The 26312-nt window shown below is 40.3% G+C and overlaps 1 protein-coding gene across 1 annotated transcript in view; it reads left to right on the forward strand.

Annotated features, from left to right (window-relative positions):
- NNT (nicotinamide nucleotide transhydrogenase) overlaps positions 1-26312 on the forward strand; it is a 70869-nt gene that overhangs the window by 16302 nt on the left and 28255 nt on the right. The window contains exons 4-13 of the mRNA XM_087715470.1: positions 2729-2946; positions 4509-4596; positions 6453-6541; positions 10018-10205; positions 11492-11625; positions 14306-14497; positions 15537-15690; positions 17323-17484; positions 23351-23461; positions 24196-24341. Coding sequence (XP_087571596.1) covers positions 2729-2946; positions 4509-4596; positions 6453-6541; positions 10018-10205; positions 11492-11625; positions 14306-14497; positions 15537-15690; positions 17323-17484; positions 23351-23461; positions 24196-24341 — 1482 coding nt within the window. The remainder of the gene's footprint in view (positions 1-2728; positions 2947-4508; positions 4597-6452; positions 6542-10017; positions 10206-11491; positions 11626-14305; positions 14498-15536; positions 15691-17322; positions 17485-23350; positions 23462-24195; positions 24342-26312) is intronic.

Below are 26312 nucleotides of genomic sequence, written 5' to 3' on the forward strand. Positions count from 1 at the left end.
AGCATCGTGGGGCCTACAGCTCTTTGTGGCCGCCAAGAAGAGAAGGGGCGTGGTGGTTAGGGTTTGCAGGAACAGCCTCTGTGAGGCCATTTTGCATGGATGGCAGGTGCATGTGGGGCGCATGGGACATGTTTCCCCCTTCCCCCAGGAAATGGTGGGGACCGGCTGCCACATGCGTTCAAATTTTTTAGGGGAGGGCTTATTTTAGCGCATGTGGTCAAAAGCCGATTGGGCTTATTATTTGGGGAGGTCTTATTTTTGGGGAAACAGGGTATTAAAGGAAGCCACAGCCACTTTGTCATCAGTTTAGGTGACCCTCACTTTATTGAACATTCAGAGTTATAATGGCACTGAAAAGGTAACGGTATAATTGGTCCTCACACTTACAACCATTGTAATGTTCCCATAGTCAAGGCATTGCCATTTGTGTGCTTCACGGTTGGCTTCCAATGTGCAAAGTTAGTGCAGAAGCAAACAGTAAAATCACAGATCAAGATCACATGATGTTTCACTTAACGATGTGATCTAGTTGTGGTTGTTAAGTGAGGACTACCTGTATATGCATTATGGAAAACATTTTGAATTCAAATTGTTTAAACAAAATTAAGGTTAAAGCAAATGGTTTGCATTTGAAATGAATCGTTCTGATCATTTTGGAAGCATTTCAAGCTCAAAGCACCTCCCAAGTGGTGGAAACAGTCATTTCAAATGTGAAGCAACTGTTTCAGGCGTCCAAAGCCATTTTGAACTCAGGAAGTTTTGAATTCAACTCATGTTGAATTCAAAAGTTTTATTTTGAGAAATTTTCACATACCATATACCATTCAAGGTGGCAAACATACCTAATGCTCCTGCTTCTTATTTTCCTCATAATAACCCAGTGAGGTAGATTGGGTGGAGAAAGAGGGATTGGGCCACAGTCAGCTTTCACACTTAAGGTAGGACTAGAACTCAGAATCTCCTGGTTTCTAGGTCAGCACCTTAACCACAACACCTTATTGGCTTTCTGTATAAGAGAATTTCTACCAGTACATAATTGCTGTGGATCTTCATGTAGGACTTACTATGCTGCTAGCTATCAGGAATTGTGGGCCTATCCTAATTCTTCAAACATCAGCTTAAAATACTATTTGCATAGTACACAGTATATATTTGATCTATGGTGGTACTTTGAATATGAATCATAGTGTTAGCAAATTCAATCACTTTTACTAGCTATCTTCATTATTTGGAATCTTTCATAGGGAATGCATTTTAAAAACACACAGCATTATAAATTTTAACACAGGTTTCTTTGGAACTAGGACAAAGCACATCTGATAAAATTTTGTCTTGCAGAGAGCAAACTTCAGTTGCTGTAGAGCAGATGCAGTTTATCAGGCAAACTGTTGACTGAGCAAAGTCCATTTTGCTGTTACTTTTCAAGGGCAACATTGTACCAACATTTTACTTCCACAAACTGAATCTTTAATGATAATTGTTTGTCCTTTCCCACCCTTCTGTCTACATTGACAGCAGAAATGCTGGTTTTGAGTGAAAATAAATGCTTCAGAACGAGGAGTCAAGTTGGTGAAAGCTATTTTATCTAATAAAATTATTTTATTTGATATATCTAGTCTATGTTTCTCAAGCAACTTGTAAGATAGATGGATATAAACTCATAGAATTCCCTAGCCAGCATGGGTGGCTGGAAAATTCTGGGACTTGAAGTGTACCCATCTTAAATTTGCTTAAGTTGAGAAACACTAAATAATATCAAATACAATAATAAATTATCCAACTAGGTAGCTTTCGTAAACTTGATTCTTCCCTGTTTTGAATACTCTATTTTCACTCAAAACAGTTTAACCCTGCTTGAGAAATACTGAACAGTATTCTTCTTAAAGTAGGGGTAATTACCCAAAGGATAATTTGAGCCTATCCTAGTAGTAATGGAGCAATTTGTAATTTGCTTGTTGGTGAGTTGAGGATCCAGTTTGCAAGTTGTTTTTATAAAAAAAACAGTGTGTGTTAGTGTGATTTTTTTGGCTGTGTGTGTGTGAGGTTTATGATGTTATTCAAGATTGGGAGAAGTGTACGAATTATGCAGCTAGGATGCCCCAACTTAAAATGTATGTAAGTCATTCATGTCCTCCAAAACAATACAAGGTCATTTCTGAAATATTTTGTGTGAGAGTTATAGCTCTAAGGGGAGAGTTCAGTACGAATCATGAATTATTCACTAAAATGTTATGTACCATTAACTAAAGGAATTTCCTATTGTAAAGACAATAAATTAAATCTTCCACACCATTAGCAAGGGTATAGATTCTGGATTCTTCTTTTTCAATACCTTTTTGCATTGGAAAAATATTTCTAGGTAACCAAATTAGGCTCCTCCTCCCTCTCAGTACAATTATCGAATGCCACTTCTTGTGTTGCTTCTTTTTTAGACAAGAAATTGAGGCATTTGCCAATTGCTATTTTGAATAATTTATACATTGCAAATATTAATAAACTCTAATAATGTAACTTTTAAGTACAAAATTATTAAATGGCATTTCATTTACTAATTTTCCTTGTTTGTGAAGCTATTCTACTTAAAGTTCACAAAATAAACACACCAAATAAAGCAAAAGCATGACATGCTTTTAAAAATTAATATGATTAGAATATTGTTTTGTTTTGCTTCATTTCCACTCTTGCCTTATGAATTTTTGTGATTTACTCTTTTTCTACTCCTCTCTAGGTGAGGGCTCCAATGTTTAATTCTGTACTTGGCATCCATGAGATTGAGCTTTTTAAACCACATGGTACTCTGATCAGTTTTATCTATCCAGCTCAAAACCCAGATCTGCTGAACAAACTAGCAGAAAAAAACACCACTGTCTTGGCTATGGATCAGGTTCCTCGTGTGACCATTGCTCAGGGATATGATGCTCTCAGCTCTATGGCCAACATTGCTGGGTATGATACCACATACTGTTTTTACTCATTTGCAGAATTCTAAAAAAATGAATTTGATATGGAGTAGAAGTCATATTTCAGACCAATCTTTGCTTTCCTCTTTAGTGAGCAGAACAAATTCATTGCCCTTAAGCTGGTCCAGACAGAGAACAAAAAAAATTCCAGTTTCTAACAAGTTCTCAGAATGCAGTGCCTACAGATAATCCTCAATGTATGACCATGGTTGAGCCCAAAATTTATGTTGCTAAGCAAGACAGTTAAGAAAGTTTGGCCCCATTTTATGACCCTTCTTGCCACAGTTAAGTGATTAAGTGAATCATTGCAGTTGTTAAGTGAGTCCGGGTCCTCCATTGACTCTGCTTGTCGGAAGATCACAAAAAAGTGATCCTATGATCCCAGGACATTGAAATTGTCATGATTACATCCAGTTGCCAAGCATCTGAATTTTGATCACCTGACCCTGGGAATGCTATAACAGTGATAAATGTGATAAATGGTCATAAATCAGTGCTTTTCAGTGCTGAAAAGTTGAATAGTTATCATATAATGGTTGTAAGTGAAGGACTACCTGTATGAGTTATGGTGGCGCAGTGGTTAGAATGCAGTACTGCAGGCTACTTCTGCTGACTGCTGGCTGCCTGCAGTTTGGCAGTTCAAATCTCACCCGGCTCAAGGTTGACTCAGCCTTCCATCCTTCTGAGGTGGGTAAAATGAGGACACAAATTGTTGGGGGCAATATGCTGACTCTGTAAACTACTTAGAGAGGGCTGTAAAGCGGTATATAAGTTTAAGTGCTATTGCTATTTTAGTTAAAGGAAAGAACAAAAATTTGAACCTAACATTTATTATTCATTAATCAAATTTATATAATGTCCCATCTCAGAAGATGCTCATATTAATTAATTGAAGAAGGAATTCTCTGTGATCAGGAAATCTGAAACAGAAGAAGGAGACATGCTACAAGAGAAGCAGAAAAATAAAAACCGTATAGTAACTATAAACAAATCGGTTTATGTTAGATTAACATCCATCTTGTCCTCCAGGAGTTCAAGGTGGCTTCTCAGCATTTCCTCAAAGCCACCATCTGAGGCTGAGCTCAAAATAGTAGTTATCTTGAAGTTTTGCTGTGAACTTCTGTAGCTGATGGTGTGTTTCCATGGACTTGTATGGGAATTGCTTTGTCAGGCTGGCCGAAGCAGTACTCGTGTTTTGATACTGGGAGCAACTGAAGCATACAAAATTGATGGCAAACAGATTGATACAATAGTGCCGATGACAACTTATTGTTCACAGTTAGTAGCTGTGCTTTAGCATGATTCTCTCATTCCATGATTTGTATTGTGTCCAGCTTTCTGATGACCAGTTGTGACTCATTGTTACTTTCAGTTATCACATTCATTTGAACTATGCTTTATGCTATGTTGGTTACGTGAATGGGAACAGAAGATAGATGGGTGGATCAGCAAACGCTACTCTCTGAAGCCACACACAGAAACCATACTGTATCTATGGAAAAATGTAAATGCAATTATACTGATGACTGGTTTTCTTTCTTTTAACAGTTACAAGGCAGTTATACTTGCAGCTAATAATTTTGGTCGTTTTTTCACTGGTCAGATCACGGCAGCTGGCAAAGTTCCTCCAGCTAAGGTATGTGTGGGAAAAAGGTGGGATGAATCAATCATAAGCAGGTTAGCAATGCTCTTTGTGCCTTCATGTGTTGATTACAATCTCTTCTAGTGACATTTCTTCTCCAGAGACTCTTTCTAGCCTTTCCCTAGTAAATCAAATGTAATTTATTTTGATGTTGGCAGTATTTGTTAAATTGTAACGAATACTGAGTAATTTACAAATTAATGTCTCTCAAACTAAAGCTTAAGATACGCAGATTATAAAATTAATATAAAATCTGGCTTACTGTTGCTGGCAAACAGTAAAATATCTGTCACTTCTACGTGTTAACAACTTTATTCTGATGAACTGCTATTACGGAGAGGGTAATCCTGTAATTTTAATCTTGACTTCAGGCTAAATAACATGATTATTCCAGTCATTAGCATCATAACTGAAATAACTTTATAAAATGATATGTTTCATTACAGTCCTGTATAGAGTCATGCAAACTTTTGCAACATTTGTGTTCTATTACTACAATACAAAATATAATCTGCTAATACAGTTTGGTGGATTTCTTACATTACCTCTTACAAAGTGGAAAACTATTACATCCATTCCACACCACACTTTTTAAAAATATTAAATGATTTTCTCATATGTTGCAGCGTTTTCAGTATTACTATAAAAGTTCAGATAGTAGCACCAAATTCTTCTGAAGGAGGAAGAGTAAATTCCGTTCTTCCCAGCTAACAGAGCAACTAGTACCCTGGCACTTAGAAATTAACTGATGTCTGTTAATGATAACAGAATTCTTGCCAAGAATGCTGAAAATTCTTCTCCAGGTTATACAAACAGTTCCTTGCAAAACATGTATTGAAAGCATGACTCAGTATCTGAAAGAATCTTTTGAAGGCAAGCTTTCATTCTTTATAGTGTTGATAAATAAACTTGAGATTTGTGAGCAAAGTCTGACAAAATCTCATTAGTCTAAAGCTAAGCCCAATCAAAGTGATGTTTTCTCTCTGTGTCAAGCAGGAGGATAAATTATGCAAACAGAGCTACAATGAAACATAGCATGATGTGATGTTCTATAGAATTAAAGCAATTTTCCTTCTGTTTTCTTTTTTTCTCCTAATTATTGCTTAGTGTTCCACAATTGCTAAGTGCAATCAAACTGCACTGGGCTTTTAAAAAGGTTTTCCTTCATGAAATTCTTTTCTAAATACATGTTTGTAGTTTTGAAAACATCGTGGTTCCTATGAGTATACTTGCATTTCTTATTGTATAACCCAGGAATGCTGTGTTTATAATGGCACTGACATAGTCATGCTGTTTGTCTTTCAAGCAAAGTTGTGTAGGGGAAGAAACAGAACCTGGAGATGGAGTTAAGAGACAACTCAGTGTAGAATTGTTACGTGTCCACAAATGCTCCAATTCCATTGACACTTGCCTACTGCCAATTTAGCGCTGAGAATTAGTTGACTAGATTCTGGTATAGAGGTGTGAGCAATAAAATCTACTTAACTGGAAGTTAACATGTGATCCTGATTCCTTGCACTTGGCAAGTGCAGTCTGGAAATTGTTTTGGCTGTTTCTGCATGTGACTGAACAAAATTAGATTTTTAAACCACTGCTATTTACTGCTCTTGTATGGAATCTGGAAATCAGACATTCCACTATGGGAGAATTCAACAGTACTTGCAGTGATTGCTAATTCCATTGATTGGTTAATATTTTCCTTTTCAAGAAGCTTTATGTTCTTAGACAAACAGCTACTGTTGGGTGCTACTTAAAACCGTCCTGTATCTTCAATTTATCTTGATTCATGTCGGTCATTTAGTGTTTACAGTTTAGATTGGTAAAAGTTATAATTCTTTGCTTGGATGTAGGTTCTGATCATTGGAGGTGGAGTTGCTGGATTAGCATCTGCAGGAGCAGCTAAATCAATGGGAGCTGTAGTTCGTGGATTTGATACCAGGTAGACATATATGGATCTTTAAAATTTATTTATTTTGTTTCTTCCTGTCATTGTTGGCTCCTGGCAATGGTCAGGACTAATCCCTGCAATGTTCTTGACAAAGTTTTTCAGAAGTGTTTGTAGTTGATAACTTCCTGGGTCTGTCACTGGCCAAAGATTACCCAGCTGCTTTTGGGACCAACGGCAGAAGTAGAACTCACACTCCCCCAGTATCTAACCTGGTTTATTAATCACTACATCAAAGTGGTTCTCAAAATTTATTACTTAATAATTCATTTGTATTCTATTGTTCCTTAAGAATAAACAGAACAGCTTGCAAAGAGTTTATTTCTATTTCTTCTTAAAAATAACCAGAATTATTGAATAGCCCAAGTAGGCTGTATGACAGAACACCACTATTATACTACATAGTGTAAGGAATAATTCAGATTTTTACATTTTTCTGTAAGATGGATTACTACAAGAGCCAAGGTGGCGCAGTGGTTAAATGCAGCACTGCAGGCTACTTCAGCTGACTGCAGTTCAGCAGTTCGGCTGTTCAAATCTCACCGGCTCAGGGTTGACCCAGCCTTCCATCCTTCCGAGGTGGGTAAAATGAAGACCCGGATTGTTGGGGGCAATATGCTGACTCTGTAAACCGCTTAGAGAGGGCTGAAAGCCCTATGAAGCGGTATATAAGTCTAACTGCTATTGCTATTGCTAATTCACCTTAGTAATTCACATAAGATTTTGGAGTAAAGGAAAGCACCTTGACTTACTTTTGAAATACAAACACATTCATGTAGTTGGTTGCTACTATTTTCTTTCATTATTATTATTATTTTTCCACTTCACAAAGTTGCCTATAATTCTGGGGATTCCTGAGGGCTTCTCCTTAAGGTATTAATTAGCTCTAACCCTTTTTAACTCCTTTTGAGAAGAGTGAAGATTGGCTAAGCGGTGCTACCTGCTTAGACAAGACAGACTTGGACTTCTTGCCGTCGACTAGACAATGTCGTCTGGTGGCTCCTCGGGGGAGGGCCTTCTCTGTAGCTGCCCCGGGCCTATGGAACGATCTACCCCCAGAGATCCGGATCCTCCCCACTCTCTCGGCCTTCTGAAAGTCTACTAAGACCTGGCTGTTCCGGCAGGCCTGGGGCTGTTGACCTCGTAACGAGGTCCAGCCACACTAAGGTTGAGTGCATGATGTGTTTTTTTAATTTGCTTTCTCTCTATTTTAAATGTTTTAGTACTCTTTTAGAATTGTTTTATGTAAACCGCCCGGAGTCCTTCGGGATTGGGCGGCATATAAATTTATTAAACCTTGAAACCTTCTTTGATTTTTTTTTATTATAGTATTTCTCTCAAAGAATTAAAGCCATTTTAATATTTGTTTATAAACGTAAGGTATTGCATTGTTATTATAGAGGTAGTCCTTACCAGCTACTTGTTCAACAACTCCTGAAGGTGCAATGGCACTGAGCAATGTGGTATTTACAACCAATCCTTGATGTTTCAGTTGTCTCAGAGCTCCATGGTCACATCATCCTGATTTGGGCTGTTAGCAACCAGTTTGCAATTATGATGGTTGCAGTGCTCCATAGCCATGTAATTGCCATTTGCCAGCCTTCCCTGATGGCATCCCGTGATCAAAGTCACAAGTTTCTCCCAATGGCTCTTTTGAGCCATTTCCCTTTATGTATTCAGGAATAGGCAGAAGGATGAGCAGAATGCATTTTAGCCATTCATTCATCGGAAAGATGAAGAAATGAACAGGGATCTGTAAAGCTTGAACATAATAGTAGTTGTCAGGCCAGGAAGCCGTCTTTTACATTGGGCCTTCGGGAGAGGGAATTATAGGGAGTAAAGGAGATATATAGTCAAAATAACATTCCTTTCTTAGAGGGTCAAGGACATCCTGCTTTGTACCTGGAGAGGTAGGACTGGGAGGCATCTCCAGTTCGGACGCTAACTGATTGGACCATGTGATGGACATGTGGGTGCTGGGCAGGGGCTTGGACTTTCATTTGGGTGGGGAAAACATGGAAGCTTTCAGATTCGGATTTTCCTAGAGGTGCCAATAGGACATCTCTAATAAAATGGAACTTTGAAGAACTTCAGGCCTCGGAGTCTTCTTTCATTGGGAGTGTTACTTGGAAACCTGACAGTTGTTCTCAATTAAGTGTGGTAATTGGGTCCGGCAACTCCATCTCTAACTGATTGTGGTCATAAAGCATGCCACCATGCAACCATGCTGGCTTACAATGGCCCCTTCTAGTCATTAGGCAAAGATCGCCATTTGTAGCCTCTTGCTGGCTTCCCTATTGACTTTGCTTGTTGGAAGCCAATGAAGGTCACAAACAGCAGTCATGATTGTGACACATTCCAATGTAATGGGCCAAATGCCAGGCACCCAAATCACTATCACATGACTGTGGGACTACTGAAATGGCTGCAACTATGATGACTGTTTGTAACTCTCCTTGTTTGGTGCTTTCGCAACTTTGAATGATTGCTGAACAGGTAGTCGGTGAATGAGGACTATTGTAATTTTTTGTATTGTATTGTAACTATTGTAAATTGTAGTTTCAAATTTGATTGATTCCCGTCTTATATTCTGTCCATTCAGTGTGATAACCCTATCCCCATCACTACCTTGCATGTTTATATTATTATTTTGTTCTTATGCTGCTTCTCCTCTCATAAACAAGGCCACAGTGATACAACATAAATTGCGATGAGAGTTATCAACAATAAAACAAGAGGGTAGAACAAGAAGCAATGAGTGGAAATTAATCAAGGAGAGAAGCAACTTAGAACTATGGAGAAATTTCCTTACAATTAGAACAAACAATTAATTAGTGGAACAACTTGCTTCCAGAAGTTGTGAATGCTCCAATGCTGGATGTTTTAAAGAAGAGATTAGATAACTATTTGCCTGAAGTGGTGTAGGGAGTTGGACTAGAAGACCTCCAAGGTCCCTTCCAACTCTGTTAAATTTAAAAAAAAAATTAAAACCTTTTATCATAATATCAAGTCAGTAAAAACAATAAAATAACACAAAATAAAATAAAGTTTCTTTAGTAAACAGGTAGGGATATTCATTCATTCATTCATTTGTTCATCTCATAGAAAAGGGAAGGATATTTATGTGAACGTCCTTTTATCTTACTGTTTTCACATGGTGACTACCACTTTTGTTCAACCTCCAGGCTTCCTGAAAATTTCAATTTTTAGTACATCCCTGCGAGATTAAGAATGCAAGTAGTTACAGACATTATTTCTATACTGAAATAATTCTTATTTGACAAACTCATCATCACTTTAGTAACACATCTGAATTTATTCTACGCTTCTATTGGAGGTCATTTTTAAGGGGAGAATATGATTTTCTGGTTTGAAGACTCCTGCACAGACTTATTTTCTGGTATTATGTTCTGTATATTATTTGCTCTTTTCCTTGTTATTAAGAGTTTGCTTTATTTTCTACTTGGTAGAGCTGCTGCATTAGAACAATTTAAATCATTAGGTGCTGAGCCTTTGGAAGTTGACCTAAAGGAATCTGGAGAAGGCCAAGGAGGGTATGCAAAGGAGATGTCGAAAGAGTTTATTGAAGCTGAAATGAAACTCTTTGCTAAACAGTGTCAAGAAGTTGATATCATTATTACAACAGCACTTATTCCCGGTAAGTATTCTGTAGAATATACATGAGTTTTTCACTAGAATGTTTGATTGGAGTAATAATCTTTGCTCCAACTCATATTGAGAAAGTAAGTTAAAGGCCAAGAATTTATTGTAGCTCTGGAGTGGTGACGTGAATTTGATATTCAACAACGTGGTGATTTTTGCACTGTGTAGCAGGTTTGTGGTCTAAATGGCCCCTTCCAAGTTTATACAAGTAGTCCATGAGTTATGACATAATGGAGCCTGCCCATCACAGTTGAATTCATGTCAGTTGCAGAATGAGTTTGTTTTTTTACAGTTGTTAATCCACACAGTCCTTAAGTGATTCCGCTAGCATTAACCAAACACTGTGGTTGTTAAGCAAACCAATGGTTCACTATGGGCACTTTATTACTGAAAAGCAGAACTATCGTATTTTTGGAGTATAAGACGCATCTTTTTTGGAGTATAAGACGCATCTTTTTCCCTCAAAAAAAAAAAAGGCTGATAATCTGGGTGTGTCTTATATACTGAATACAGCATTTTTTGCCTCTTGAAACTCCGTCCCTTCACCAAAATGGCTGTGCATAGCTTGTAGGAGGCTTTCAGAGAGCTCCTGGGGGTTGGGGAGGGCAGAAATGAGCCAAAAATGGGCTGTTTTTTTGCTCAATTTTGCCCTCCCCCCAGCCCCCAGGAGTACTCTATAAGCTTCCTAATGTGCTTTATTGACAAAAAATGGCCCCGTTTTTGGCTCGTTTTTGCCCCCTCCCAGGAACACTCTACAAGCCTCCTAAGGGCTATTTATGCCCCCCCCCTTTTGGAAAAAAACCCAGGCCCATTTTTGCAAAAAATGGGCCATTTTTGGGAGGTTTGCAGTGTGCAAAAACTTTTTTTAAAAAAATTTGCCCCTTCAAAACCTTGGTGTGTCTTATACTCTGGTGCGTCTTATACTCTGAAAAATACGGTAAATACTGATTTTTTTTCAGAAAACTGTGGTAAAATGCAGTGATTTACATGCAGCCTGCCTGCCCCATGTCCAAAATAAGGTCACGTAACTGACTGTTGACACTTTGAATCCCTAAGTACATCTCAGGTAGGTTTGTCAAAGCTTGAAATAGTTACTAAATGACCAGTTCTAAGTCTAGGACTATCTATAAGTTTATGTAAGACTGATTCTCTGGAAATTTACAGAACTGAAAAAGCTTAATTGTTCTTTTTTATCTAGAGAAAAATGAAAGAGTGGGTTATTTGTGTTAAGTACAGATTACAACTGTAGAATATTGTGATGGCTTTTTTTTCCCCCCTTAGGTAAAAAAGCACCGATCCTCTTTCGAAAAGATATGATTGAATTGATGAAGGAAGGATCAGTGGTCGTAGATCTAGCTGCTGAAGCAGGGGGGAATATTGAAACTACAAAGCCAGGGGAACTCTATGTTCACAAGGTAGCTTCATCAGGTTCTTTATAGCTGTACTTTTTAAGTATAAAGTAAGACGTTTCTAGCCTAACTGCTCCTACCTAGTGCTCTATAAAGTGGTTATTTCCTAATATTTCTTGTCTCCAGATATTTAGGATTTTGAATATGGTAGGTATCTCATACTTAAACAATTTACACAGTAAGTTTCCTTACTTTGTTTACTCACAGTTAAGTGGAACAAATGTGCAGACAGACTTGTTTTAGTCAGTACTTGAGAGACCGCCTACTGCCAATCACCTCCACTCGACCTATTAGATCCCATAGACTAGGCCTCCTCCGAGTTCCATCTGCCGGTCAATGTCGACTGGCAACCACGCGGAGGAGAGCCTTCTCGGTGGCAGCTCCGACCCTATGGAACGATCTCCCCATGGAGATTCGTACCCTCACCACCCTCCAGACCTTCCGCACAGCCCTCAAAATCTGGCTATCCCGTCAGGCCTGGGGCTAAAGACTGTAACCCACCCGAATGGTACGAATGTTGTGTTTTTTTAATGATGTATTGTCCTATGTGTTAAATGTTTGTTTCCCCCCCCCCCTTTTCGAGTTGTAAGCCGCCCTGAGTCCCCCCAGGGAAAAGGGCGGCATATAAATAAACTTCTCAAACTCTCAAACTCTCAATATTGGCAAAATGCTGATCATTGATATATTTAGTGTTTTGTGGGCAGATATATGTGATATAACCACTTGGGTCTGCTAACAGGTCATCCTTATTCTATGACCATTACATTACATTCAGCAACCTTTCAAAGTTATGACAATAAATGTTTGTTATGATCCCTTGAAGTTCCCGTTGTCCCAGCACACTATGGTCACCAGTTCACTCTTATGATTGGTTGCAGTGCCCTATGATCACCATTTGCAAACTTCTCTGCTGGCTTCCCCAGAACATCAATGGGAAAGACAGTGGGGAAGGTTGCAAGTCACTGGGCTAAGTCTCCCCAACCTGTGCATCCTCCCCCAGCCCTCTGCATTTGCACCATGCTGGCCACTTGCATATCTCTGTGCACTCTCTTCAATCCGCCTCTCTCATAGCTTTGCACATTGTCCCTGACCCTTGCTGCACCCTTGTATGCCTTCTATGAGGCACAACTGTAGTGCACTCTTCGTCACCCTCCCCTCCCCAACCCCCACACCACACTCTCCCTGATTCTCACCTCACACTCTGACCCACCCTGCATCTGTCAGCCTCTGCTTTGCTGTTGCTTCGGCTGTCATGAAACGGGAAGGGAGGGCATGGTATTTGGGAGGGGTTACTAATTGTGCTGGAGGAAGGTTCTGGAGCTCAGCTGCCTGTCGGACTACGCATGCGTGGGAGATTCCCGCCAGGACTAACGGCACCGACATTCCATCTTCGTGATGCCTTTTGAAGTTATCTCACACCTGACACTTGAGAGAATTATGATTGGACTGTAACTGTGATGCCAAGGGGTGGGGAATGGGTTATTCTATATATCAATCACTTTCGAGCCTAAATAATCAGACTTCGCTTCGCTATGCCTTTAATCATTTATAATTAGTAAAAGTACACTTGATTTCTACTCATGGAGTCTCATGGTCTTCTTTCCTATATATCTAATGGAGAGGATCTGACAGCATCACTCCCCATCTCCGTGCACCATTCTGGTCCTCTACTTGACCTGCATCACTTATCAGTCTGGGTCTTGCGGTTTCCTGCTGGTTTTCCTTCTCACTGACTGTGGGAACCCATCAGGAAATTGGCTCACCTAATGGACTGTGGGATTCAGTTAACAACAATTTGGACTGCAGCAGTTGCCTTCACTAAGCGATATAGTCATCCTTAGCTATGGAACTTCTGGTCCCAATTGTCATTACGAGTTGAGGACTACCTTTATTTCCTTGTAATTCTCCTCCCACCCCGATAAATTGTGCTATAAAAAAAATAGGCCCATGAAAATAGATAAATTTAGCCTTTTCTAATTTAATGAATAACACTTTAAAAACAAAAAATAAACTCAAGGTATCCTAACTGAGCTCCTAAACTAGGTTTGATAGAAGACTTTCAGACATGGCTAGATTACAATCTTGATTGTAAGCAAGAAAAAAGCCATTCACGACAGTTAATTGCCTGAAGATATAAATTCCTTTTATAGCTTCAGTATTTCAACTTAATAGCTGCTTCCTCCTGGGTTTTTTAAAATAATAGATACTTGTTGTTCTTGGAGGCCTTGAAACCAAGTTGCTCTGTGTTTACTTAGCAGTCACCTTCATCCTAAGAATCACAGGTTCGCACTTTAACCCTTACATTTGTTAATCAAGGCAGGCCTATCGACATGGAAGATGCCCCATATAAACACAGAAATTGCTTTCAAAAAAGTTAGTATGTAGGAAAACACTTGCTTTATTTACTGCCATGACAAGATTTAGATTTTGAAAAATTGGATTTTTTTCCCCTTTCCGCCCACAAATTATTTATTTATTTATTAAGTTTATTTAGTCATATGTACAAATGTATAACAAAGGACATATAGAACATTAGTATCTTTTGGAAAAGTTAGATATGTTAGGCCTGGAACCCTGAAAATTGGCTCTAGGCAGCCGCAACAATGTTTGACAAGCTAGATAAATAATCTGACTTGGCATAAAGCAGTTTCTTTTGTTCTTTCATCTATATTTTTGTTGTCTACAGGGGATCACACATATAGGTTACTCAGATCTGCCCAGCAGAATGGCGACCCAAGCTAGTACCTTGTATTCAAATAACATCACAAAGCTCCTGAAAGCCATCAGCCCAGACAAAGAAAACTTTTACTTTCACATAAAGGATGAATTTGATTATGGCACCCTTGACCATGTTGTTAGAGGAACAGTGGTAATGAAGGTAAAGGGGCTCTTTCCCCCATCCTAAAGCTTGAATATGTATATTTCATTTAAGTAATCATATTTATAGCCCTATATTTGAATTTCCTGTGAGTGAAATATACTCATAGCCATTTTGAAATGTATTTTGCAAGGAAAGTAACTTATTTCTCATTTATTATTTAAAATCAATAGTATTTCCCATTCAACATTTTTGGTTACATATTTCTCCTTTCCTTTTAATCCATTTGGATAAGAAAAAGAAAGCCCAAGGATATGATAGGCATAAAGAGTTAGGACATGGAAGGAAAAGAAAATCTGTGTGCATCTGGGTATCAAACAAAATTAATGAGAAAAATATACGGCTATGATGAAAGTGGTTAAAGTTTAATTGGGAATTATAAATGCCACGCTGCCCATGGAGAGGAAGATCTCTAGGATGCCCAAGTATGAGACCGATAATATTGACAGTCTACTGAAATACTCATGAGTAGCTGCCACTAGTAGTGGTGGGAAAAATGTACATTGAAGGCCCTGGATCAAAACATTGGTTCCTCTGACATCCTCATAGCATCAGCCTGAAATTGCTTCAACCTTGGAGTTGATTTACTTTCTGCCAACCAAATTCAGCAGAACAGGAGTCAGTGTATTGTCTTCTGCAATAAGAAAAAATTGTATGTGTATTAATTACTCTGGAATCCATTCCTTGTGCTATTGCTTTGTCTGTTATCTTAATTTATCCAGCCATGTGCTTCCTGATGTGTTAGGATTGCAAATCAGATTATCCTAGTCAGTAGTTTTGAAGAAGTATGAGAGTTGAAGCCTTTTCAGGGTGCTCTGTTACTAAAGGCTGCTCTAACTTAATCAAAAAGTAAAAAAAAACAACCTGCTGTAGATATTAAAGTCACCGCTCCCTTTATATTTTCCTTTTTGTTTGTCTATTGCAATTTTGAAGATAACAGGGCCTCTGGAAGGTTTCGTTGATTCAGAGACTGTGGTTTTAGATTCATTAATGTAAACCACTTGATCTTTTAATTAAGCCCTTAGTTCTTTTTTCTTAGGATGGGAAAGTGATTTTCCCAGCACCGCCTCCCAAGAACATTCCTCAGGCAGCGCCTGTGAAGCAGAAGACAGTGGCAGAGCTAGAAGCAGAGAAAGCTGCTACTATTACGCCTTTCAGAAAAACAATGACCTCTGCGTCTGCCTATTCAGCAGGTGAGAAATGAGTACCACTCTTCAGCTTCTTCTCTGGAATTTGCTGACACAGTTAAGGGTTGGCTTTGCCCAATCCAAGAAAATGCAACCTTCTCCATTCTTGGCATCGTTCATATGTGTGGATATCAATTCCTGGAATTTTCTTCAGAGATCATGTTGGCTGGAGAATTCTTGGAGTTAGACAATCCGAGATGATAGACCCAGTCATTCAAATCCAGTAGCATGACCTTAAAGCTGGCAGACTGTCAAGTGGGGCATCTGTTGAGCAAGATAGAATTTCCGTAGACCACATTCTTTACATCTAATCTTGTCAAACAGAAGCAGGCAGAGAGAGTGACTCTTCTCCTCTCTGTTAGTTCAGCCAAGACTTAGTGATTTACAGCATGTCAACATTTTCATCCAGGATTAACTCCTAGATCATAGGTGTTTTCCAACAATTTACATGGGCGTGGACAACAGGAATTTTAGGTACAAGGGATTGTCACCGCTACCATTTTCTGACTATACTGCAAACTGTATTTTCCCCCCTTGCAATTGCTAGTTTGCACCATAGTGTAGTATTTATTGCCATTGTACAAAATAAATAGAACAAAATTGGTTGTATCCATATCTTCCTCTGCTCTTCATTGCATCAATATTTGCCCCTTGGGCATTTTTTAAATTTTCCGTTCACCTACATCAGGGGTGTCAAACTCGCGGTCCACGGCTGGATGTGTCACCCGCTGGCCACGGCAATTTCTGGTTCAGCAAAGGGGGAAAAATGTGCAATATGTCATGTGACGACACAATGATGATGCAAGTTTGATACCCCTTAACTACATTTTCCTGGGACAATTAACATCATGCCATTATAGTTCAGATCCCTGTCTCCAGACTTCTTCTAGCATCAGTAAAAATTAAAATGGGGTGCCCTTTACCTGGACCAGGGGTGTCAAACTCAAGGCCTGGGGAGCCGGATCCTGCCTGCAGGGTGCTTAGATCTGGCCTGTCGGGCCGCCCTGGAGACAGTGAAGGGCTGGCCTGTGGGACCTCTGCCAGAGCCCTGTTTTTGCTGGAAGAGAGTTGCAGGAGGCTGTCGCAGCCAAAAACGGAGCTTGCATGGGGCACACTTGGCCCTCCCGAGCTCCGTTTTCTCTGGCAGAGGTTTGTAGGAGGCTGCTTTTGCTGGCAGAGCATTCAGGCGGCCACAAGTGCCCCCCAATACGAGTGACTTTGAGGCCCACCCCAGCCACACCCACTGCGGCCCCTCGAGGTCAAACACAACCCTGATGCGGCCCTCAATGAAATTGAGTTTGACACCCATGCTTTCCTAAGTGTATATTAAGTGATATATCCCTTTAGAGTCATGCCTTTGGCACTTTTGCTTGGGGTGGTGACCTCATTTATTCAGGGCGTTTTAGACAAGGCCATGGAAACTGATGCAAAACTGAGTGGACTGTTTCTAATGAGAACTCAACAATCAACGGTTTAAGGGAGCTGTTTTCCATAGATAGCCAGCCAGTTAGTTAATATATACTTTCTGCCTCTAGCACCCCTACCTGAGACAAGCAATGGTCATCTTAGCCTCCTCCATTCACAGGAAGGCGATTGCAGTATTCCAAAAGGCTGAATATGTTTTCTTTTGTTTTACAGGAATTGCTAGCTTGCTTGGGCTGGGTATTGCCTCTCCAAATTCAGCTTTCACTCAGATGGTGACAACCTTTGGCTTGGCTGGGATTGTTGGATATCATACTGTGTGGGGTGTGACTCCTGCCCTTCATTCACCACTCATGTCAGTGACGAATGCCATCTCAGGTACGACGATTAATTTATTGATTTGATTTGATTTGGTACTGAGGTGATTTTGGGTGGCTAGAATAAAAAACAACTTCCAGCAGCCCACAGGCCAAGGTCTGGGATATCAATCAGGTCATTATGGCCCTGCAGAATGGCAGCAGGGTGGGAGCCACATGGATACCAGAGAGAACCTTCTTCCAGAGGGCAGGCACTGCCACAGAGGAGGTGTGCTTCCTGAGTCTTCTTTGATTGAAAGAACCTGGAATACCCCAACTCTTGTCAGCTGAAATCAATTGAACACACTCTGTAGCAGATAGTAAAGGTAAAGGTTCCCCTGCACAGGTGTGCTACTCATTTCCAGCTCTAGAGCCAGTGCTCATCTCCATTTCTAAACTGAAGAGACAGCGCTGTCTGAAGACTTTCCTGTGGTCATGTGGGCAGCATAACTAAAAGGCGAAGGTAACAGCATGGAGTGCTGTTACCTTTCCACCAAGGTGGTCCCTATTTTTTTACTTGCATTTTTTATGTGCTTTCGAACTGTCAGGGTGGCAGAAGCTGGGACAAGTAACGGGAGCTCTTTCCGTTACATGGTGCTAGGGATTCGAACTGCTGAATTGTCGACTTTCTGATCGACACTGAGCCACTGCGTCCCTATAGCAGATAGGCAGTCCCTCAAATAAGAAGCCCTATGCCATTTAGGGAGACTCTGCTGGAAGACTCTGTGTCTGGAAGACTCTCTGTCTGGCAGCCGGCCCACAACCACAGAGCGCACTCCTAGAGCGGCTGCTGCTGGAAGACTTGGCAGCCGAGTTTTGGAGTTTGGAAGCTGGAGAAGAAGTTATGCTCGGAGCGCGGTAGCAGCGGCGCTGCCGCCCTAGCCCTTCAGGGAGAGCTGGCCAGGGCATGGTGAGGCTGAAAGGCATGCTTGCTGGGGGCGGAACAGGCGCTCGCACAACCCCCTTCTCCAGCCGGACAGAGCACCATGCACTGACCTAGGGGGTATCCCTAATGTGCCAAGCCGCGGAAACTGGGAAGTGGGCAGAGTGCCACGTTCCTTGGCACCTTAGGGCTACCCCTAGGTCAGTGAATGGCGCTCTGCCCGGCTGGAGAGGGGGTTTGCTGGGTGGTTGCTTGTGAGCGTGGTCATCTCATGGCTGCTTCGCCCCTGAGGCTGTGCCCGGCTCTTCGGGAGCCTTCTCACAAGGGAGCAGCTGCCCGGCAACCCCAAAACAATAAGCCTTCCCCCTATAATAAGCCCAAGACCATATTTTGTGGGTTAAAAGAAAATAAGACCCTGTCTTATTTTCGGGGAAACACAGTACTGCAGAACTTTCAATTCTTATCCCCTAGAAGCCTAATTCTCCCAGAGTTAATTTTTGCACTGTTTGTGGCAAGGGTTATCACTTGAGAAGCAGACTAAGTAGGCTAAAATCTTTGTACCAATCCTTAATTTGGTCCAAAGGATGGATTGCCATATTTACTAATAAGTTTCTAACTCTGCATTCCACACATGGTTGCTCTTCAGGTATATTTAATGTTATAGGACTATGCCACGTTCCAACTACTGATTGGCCAAGATGTTGCCAAAACATCATGGCGATCTTTGAATCATCAACTCTTTGAGTAGGTCAGGCATGGAAATGGACTGCAAGTTCTAGTTCTTGACTTAGATATGAAAGCTGGCTGGGTGACTTGGGGCTAGTCACTCTCAGCTCAACTCATTGATGTGTGGAAAATAGGCAAAGGAAGGAATTGTAGATATGTTTGCTGAATTATTTATAGATTGTATTTTTGGAGTATAAGACGCGCCGGAGTATAAGATGCACCAAGATTTTGAAGAGGTAAATGAAAAAAAGTTTTTGCACTCTGCAGACCTCCCAAAAATGGCCCATTTTTGTCAAAAAAGGGCCTGAATAGCTTTTAGGAGGCTTGCAGAGGGGGGGCAAAATTGAGCAAAAAACAACCCATTTTTCGCTCATTTCTGCCCTCCCCAGCCCCCAGGAGCACTCTGCAAGCCTCCTAAAAGCTATGGACGGGCATTTTGGTGAAGGGGGTGGGGTTTCGGGTTGCAGAAAATGCTGTTTTCAGTGTATAAGACTCACCCAGATTTTCAGCCTCTTTTCTGAGGGAAAAAGGTATGTCTTATACTCTGAAAAATACGGTACATATATAAAAAAAGACAGAATAAGAAATGGCTAATAGTGTAACAGAATCTTGAAAAACTGACAATATTTCCCCTTCTCTCCCTCCTAAAATCCAAACAGTTTTAAGTTCTTTCTCATTTTGTTTGACTTTCCTGGACCGAGTTCATCTTTTGCTAATAGCCTCTGCATATTCTCTTTGCTTTGCTCTCTAGCAATACAGCATAGCTTTCCATAATACAATAATACAGTACAATACAATAGCAGAGTTGGAAGGGACCTTGGTGGTCTTCTAGTCCAACCCCCTGCCTAGGCAGGAAACCCTATACCATTTCAGACAAATGGCTATCCAACATCTTCTTAAAGACTTCCAGTGTTGGGGCATTCACAACTTCTGGAGGCAACTTCTGTTCCACTGATTAATTGTTCTAACTGTCAGGAAATTTCTCCTCAGTTCTATAAGAAGGAATACGAAGGAATGCTTTGGGTAGATGTTTATAGGCAACACATTTCTTAATATGATAACCTTTTGTTGACTAGCTGCAGGCATATGATGTTCTTAAAACAAAGGTGTGGTAGAGAAACGTCTGCTGCATCTTGCTAATCCATGAAAAGATCTGAAAGTACAAAATCAAGCCTTTAAGACTATGTATAGCAAAGGCCTTTGAACTGTGGTGCTGGAGAAGACTCCTCTGAGTCCCTTGGACTACAAGGTGATCAAACAGGTCAGTCCTAGAGAAGATCAACCCTGGCTGCTCTTTAGAAGGCCAGATCCTGAAGATGAAACTCAAATACTTTGGCCACCAAATGAGAAGGAAGGACTCACTGGAGAAGAGCCTAATGCTGGGAAAGATTGAGGGCAAAAGAAGAAGGGGATGACAGAGAATGAGGTGGCTGGCTGGAGTCACCGAAGCAGTAGGCGTGAGGCAGTGTGAGATTCAGCCAGTTTGCACCTATTCGGGAGAACCAGTTGTGTTAAGTTTGAATCCAACTGAATAGTTCGGAGAACTGGTTGTTGGAAGAAATCTCCTTTTATTTTTTTCCACTTTACAGGGCTAATTCTGTAAGGAAGGCAGGAAGGGAACATTCTGGTGTTGTTTCTAGCCTAATCTTTATTACCCTGCTTACAAAAACTGCCTCTCCCGTTAACCCTTATTACATTGTAACAGCTAAGGGGAAGCGCCCATTGACCTGAGTGATGTTGAGTTGGCCACGCCCACACGGTCACATGACCACCGAGGCACATCTACCCAGCTGATCATTAGGGCAGAGAACCGGTTGTTAAATTATTTGAATCCCAACACTGGCGTGAGGTTAAATGGACTCTGGAGGATGGTAGAGGACGGGAAGGCCTGGAGGAACCTTGTCTATGGGGTCGTGATGAGTCAGACAACTTCACAGCTAACAACAACAATAGCAAATAACTACAGGTGATCCTTGATCTATGACCAGAATTGGCATCAGTATTTCTGTTGCCAACCAATAAGGTTGTTAAGTGAGTCATGTCTGATTTTACAACCTTTTTGCTAGAGGAAGGTTTATTTAGTGAATCACTGCAGTTGTTAAGTGAATTGTGCAGTTGTTAAGCAAATACGGCTTCCCCCATTGGCTTTGCTTGCCATTTGGGAACATTGCAGATGATGATCCGATGACCCCAGGATGCTGCCAACATCCTAAGACCTGGTTCTGCCAGTGGGCCTGGGGAACGCAGAGCGGGATGGCGTCCATTAAATAGCTCATGTGATGTGTCGTCTCCGGGGCAGGGGGTTATTTTATTCAATGATTTTATTAATTTGTTATACGATTCTCTTATTAGTTTTATTGGTTTTTATATCAGGTTTTTATATTCTTGTAAGCCGCCTTGGGTCGCCATGTGCAAATAGGCGGCACTATAAATTTCCTAAATAAAAAAAAAATACTGGTTGTCAAGCAACCAAATTTTGATCATGGGACTGAGGGAGATGCTGTGACGGATGAAGGATGGCCTGTCAGTCACTTTTTTCATTGTCACTGTAATTTTGAACAGTCTGTCAATGAATGATTGTAAGTTAATGGCCACCTGAATACAGATAATCCTCGACTTACAACAATTCATTTAGTGACCATTTGAAGTTACAACAGCCCTGAAAAAAAATGACTTATGACCATTTTTTCATATTGATGAGCGTTGCAATATCTCCGTGGTCGTGTACATTTGGATGCTTGACAACTGACTCACATTTATGATGGTTGCAGCGTCCTGGAGTCATGTGATCCCCTTTTGTTGACCTGACAAAGTCAATGGGGAAACCGGACTCACTTAACAACCGTGGTACTAATTTAAGAACTGCAGCGATTTCACTTAAACAAATCTGGCAAGAAGAGTTGTAAAATGGGACAAAGCTCACCCAACAAATTTCTCACTTAACAACATAAATTTTGAGCTCAATTGTAGTCATAATTTGAGGACTACCTGAGTACCAAATAATTGCACATAGTGAAATAATTTTGATCTAGGCATTCTTTGTTCAATTGCATTGCATTTTATATAGTCTTTATAAGGGATAGGGTTAAAGGGAGGTTAAGGCTAAAGTTAGTAATGCTTTGGGGAAGGTTCTTTTGATCAGTCAGCACCAGTGGTGAATTATGGATTCCGTTCCAACTGGTACAGTTGGAACGGCCCCGGCGTCACTCACATGCATGCGCACAGTGTGCGCATGCATTGTAGCTGGAAACGACGCTTCCGCAAGCCTCCGTGATGTTCCAGCTGCTCAGCGGAGCGTCGTGCAGATGCTGTACGTGCCATGCCCGTGCGCGGAAACGCCAACAGCTTTAAAACACAGTAAGGAGCGCAGGCGGGTGGGCGGGCCCTCTGGAGCACTGTATCGGAATGGTACCTGGTGCTCCGGGCAGACTCCGGTATGCCTGTACCGGGGCGTACCAGCTGCAACCCACCACTGCCGTACACCCACAAAGCTCCCTTGAAAAGTACAAGACCTACTTTTATAACAGGAATAGAAAGTGAAGGAAAACAAAAAATTCTGGACAAAAATGCATATTTTGTTACAAAGAAGACAGCATCTAGATTTAAGTCAGAACTAATTTTGTTAGCTATAGTACCAGAAAAATATGATAAAGGGAATGTATATTTGATGTTGCATGTTTTAACAGTAGCAAGAATTGTATTTGCACAACACTGGAAAAGCAAGGAAACACCTAGGGAAGATGATTATAATTTAAAAAAATATTGAACTATGCAGAAATGGACAGATTAACACTGAAGATGAAAGAAAAAGAAGACCCAGAATATTTTTGAACTCAGAACTTGTTTTATTAATGGTTGGATAAAAGGGATAGAAATTAGGAAATTAATAAGTATTATTAATTTATTGTTTATTAATTAATTATTAATTAATAAATGAATTGAACCAGACAGTATGCTATTCACTAAGCACTGATTGTATGTAAAGAGAAAACAAACTTTACATACATACATACATACATACATACATACATACATACATACATACGGAATGGAAAGCAAAGGAGAGTTCAACAGACAGAAGGACTGAGGAAATGAAAGAACATACTTTGGCATCAGTACCGTGAGGAGTCCACCTATGTAATTAAAGACTTAAAATGCATTTTGTGAAGGATATGTTGGTACTAATTAGTCATGATAATCAGAATTATGTCCTGCAAACAGAAGCACTTCTCTTTTGCTACAAGGATTTCAGTGCTGTTGATGTTTTCTTTTTGAACAGGACTGACTGCTGTTGGCGGATTAGCGCTGATGGGAGGGGAATACTTACCTGGAACTCTGCCTCAGGGCCTTGCTGTCCTTGCTGCTTTTATTTCCTCTGTCAACATTGCAGGTACCAAACAGTTCCTAGCTTTCCTACTTCCTATCTTCAGGAAACCTGTGCCTTCAAAAGTGGTGCTGAATAGAATAGAATAGAATAGAATAGAATAGAATAGAATAGCTCAAAAGGTGCAATTTTCTTGAGCGGTAAGAGAGCTTGAGAGATTCTAGCCAAAAAAGTGTGTTTAAAGCTTTTGGGCAATAGCCACAAAGTACATCACATGTTGTAAATGGACTGTCTTCCATTCTAGATCTGACCTGGCTTCTTTGCATGTTTTTTGGTATAATTTATAGTTAGTGCTTCAAGATTTTCCAACAATCTTCAGCTTAAAGGTTTCTTGAGCTACTCCATTGTTTTCATGTAATTGATGGTATATGTCAAATGTTCCAATAATAATAATTGCTCTGAATTATTCCTTGCTTTTCTTGCCTGCATCAAAATGTTGCATAGCCAGATAATAGTCCTTCATAGGGAAGACTTGACAATTTCCTATTTGGAAATTGGACAGTTTCAAGGTTGACTCAGCCGTCCATCCTTCTGAGGTGGGTAAAATGAGGACCCAAATTGTTTGGGGCAATATGCCTACTCTGTAAACCGCTTAAAGAGGGCTGTAAAAGCACTATGAAGTGGTATATAAGTCTAAGTGCTATTTAATTGAATTTAAATTAGCCCATGTTTTAAAGCACTTCTTACTTTTCAGAACCTAATTATTATTATTATTTATTTATTTTTTGTGTGTGAAATAGGTGGTTTCCTGGTTACTCAGAGAATGCTGGATATGTTCAAGCGGCCTACTGACCCTCCTGAATTCAACTATTTGTATTTGTTGCCTGCTGCTTTGTTTATAGGAGGTTATGGAACAGCACTGCAAAGCGGTTATAACATTGAACAGGTACGAAAGTTGCTCAGGCATCCATAGATCCATTTTTTATACACGGCTACAGTCTTGTGAACAGGTTTTTAAAAGACCATCTGATGTTGATTTGCTAAGATGTAGTCAATCTTATCCTTGTCTGATGTCTTTCTATGCTTGCTAAGATGAAAAGGGAGCCCAGCACATGTAGGATAAGGTTTATAATGCCTCATATATAAGTGCTGATCGTCCTTGACTTACAACCATTTGTTTAGTAAACATTCAAAGTTACAATGGTGCTGAAACAAGCGACTTGCAACCTGTCCTCACACTTCTGACCACTGCAGCACCTCCAAAATCACATTATAAAAATTCAGCCATTTGGCAACTGGCATGTATTTATGATGGTTGCAAAGTTCTGTGCAGTCGCATGTTTGCTATTTGCAAACTTCCCAGACAGTTTTACTAGCAATCAGTGGGGAAAATCCAGAATAGCTTAATGATCATGTGATTTACTTCATGTCTATAACAAAAAGCTTGCAAAAATCACACAATCAATTTAATGATCACCTTGCTTAGAGACAGAAGTCCTGGTTCCAATTGTGGTTGTAAGTTGAGGACTTGCAAGAACTGTACCCTTGCAAATGGATCGGAGGCTGATGATAATTTGTCTTTTTTGCTTTGATGTGTGTTTTAAGTTAATTGTTTAAGTAAAACACTAAATAGACCAGCTATAGTTTCCTTTACTGAGATGAAATTGGAATTGGCAGTGCCCAATATAATACTTACACAATTAGCAGCTGTGCCACAGTGATACAGCTAGCGAAATATAACTCCTTGGTATTATCTTGGTAGGAAGAAAGAAGAAAGCTATTTAAGAATATCTTTACTTTCAAAACTTAATTTTCTATGTTAATACAATCCTTTAGACTGGAATGATAGTGACCTCAGTTGACAGAATTGGAAGTTGGTAGCCTCAAAAGTTCTTACCATATTTTTTTGGAACATAAGACGCACCTTTTTCCCTCAAAAAAGAGGCTGAAAATCTGGATGTGTCTTATACACTGAATACAGCATTTTTTTCCTCCTGAAAACCCTCCCCCTTCGCCAAAATGCCTGTGCAGAGCCTGTAGAAGGCTTTCAGAGAGCCCCTGTGGCTGGGGAGGGCAGAAATGAGTGAAAAACGGGCTGTTTTTTGCTCAATTCCCCCCCCCCAAGCCCCAGGAGCACTCTATAAGTCTCCGAAAGGCTATGCATGCAAATTTTTTGACAAAAGACAGGCCCATTTTTTGCTCATTTGGGGGGGGGGGTGTCACCCCCCCAGGAGCACTCTACAAGATTCCTAGGTTCCACCACAAAAGCGCGTAGGACAAAATCGCGCTCGACAAAAGCGCGCTGTGACGTCATCACAGCGCGACGAAAAAGTTCAAAAAATGTAAAAATAAAGCGAAAACCTTACCCTAAGCCCCCCAAACCTAACCCTAAACCTAACCCTAAACCTAACCCTTAACCTAACCCTTAACCTAACCCTTAACCTAACCGTTAAAGTAACGAAAAACCTAACGCTAACCCTTAACCTAACCCTAACGCTAACGCTCTAAAGCTAACCCTAACCCTTAACCTAACCCTAACCCTAAACCTAAACCTAACCCTTACCTTTATGTGAATCGGCTTGCTTTAATTTAATTTTTATTAATTTTTATTTGAATTTTTCGATCTTTTTCGTCGCGCTGTGATGACGTCAAAGGCGCGATTTTGTCGATCGCGCTTTTGTCGTCCGCGCTTTTGACGGGTCACGGATTCCTAAAGGCTATTTGTACCTTTTTTTTAAAGGGCCCATTTTTGTGAAAAATGGGCTGTTTTGGGGAGGTTTGCAGAGTGCAAAAAGTTTTTTTTTTAATTTGCTTCTTCAAAACCTTGGTGTGTCTTATACTCTGGTGCATCTTATACTCCGAAAAATATGGTATACTCTTTGTAGCAATTTCAGAAGTCTGTTGTTACTATGCTTGA

Source organism: Thamnophis sirtalis, unplaced genomic scaffold, assembly GCF_051295495.1.
Source record: "Thamnophis sirtalis isolate CommonGarterSnake01/CBP01778 unplaced genomic scaffold, rThaSir2_p1.2 scaffold_5, whole genome shotgun sequence".
Classification (NCBI taxonomy): Eukaryota; Metazoa; Chordata; class Lepidosauria; order Squamata; family Natricidae; genus Thamnophis; species Thamnophis sirtalis.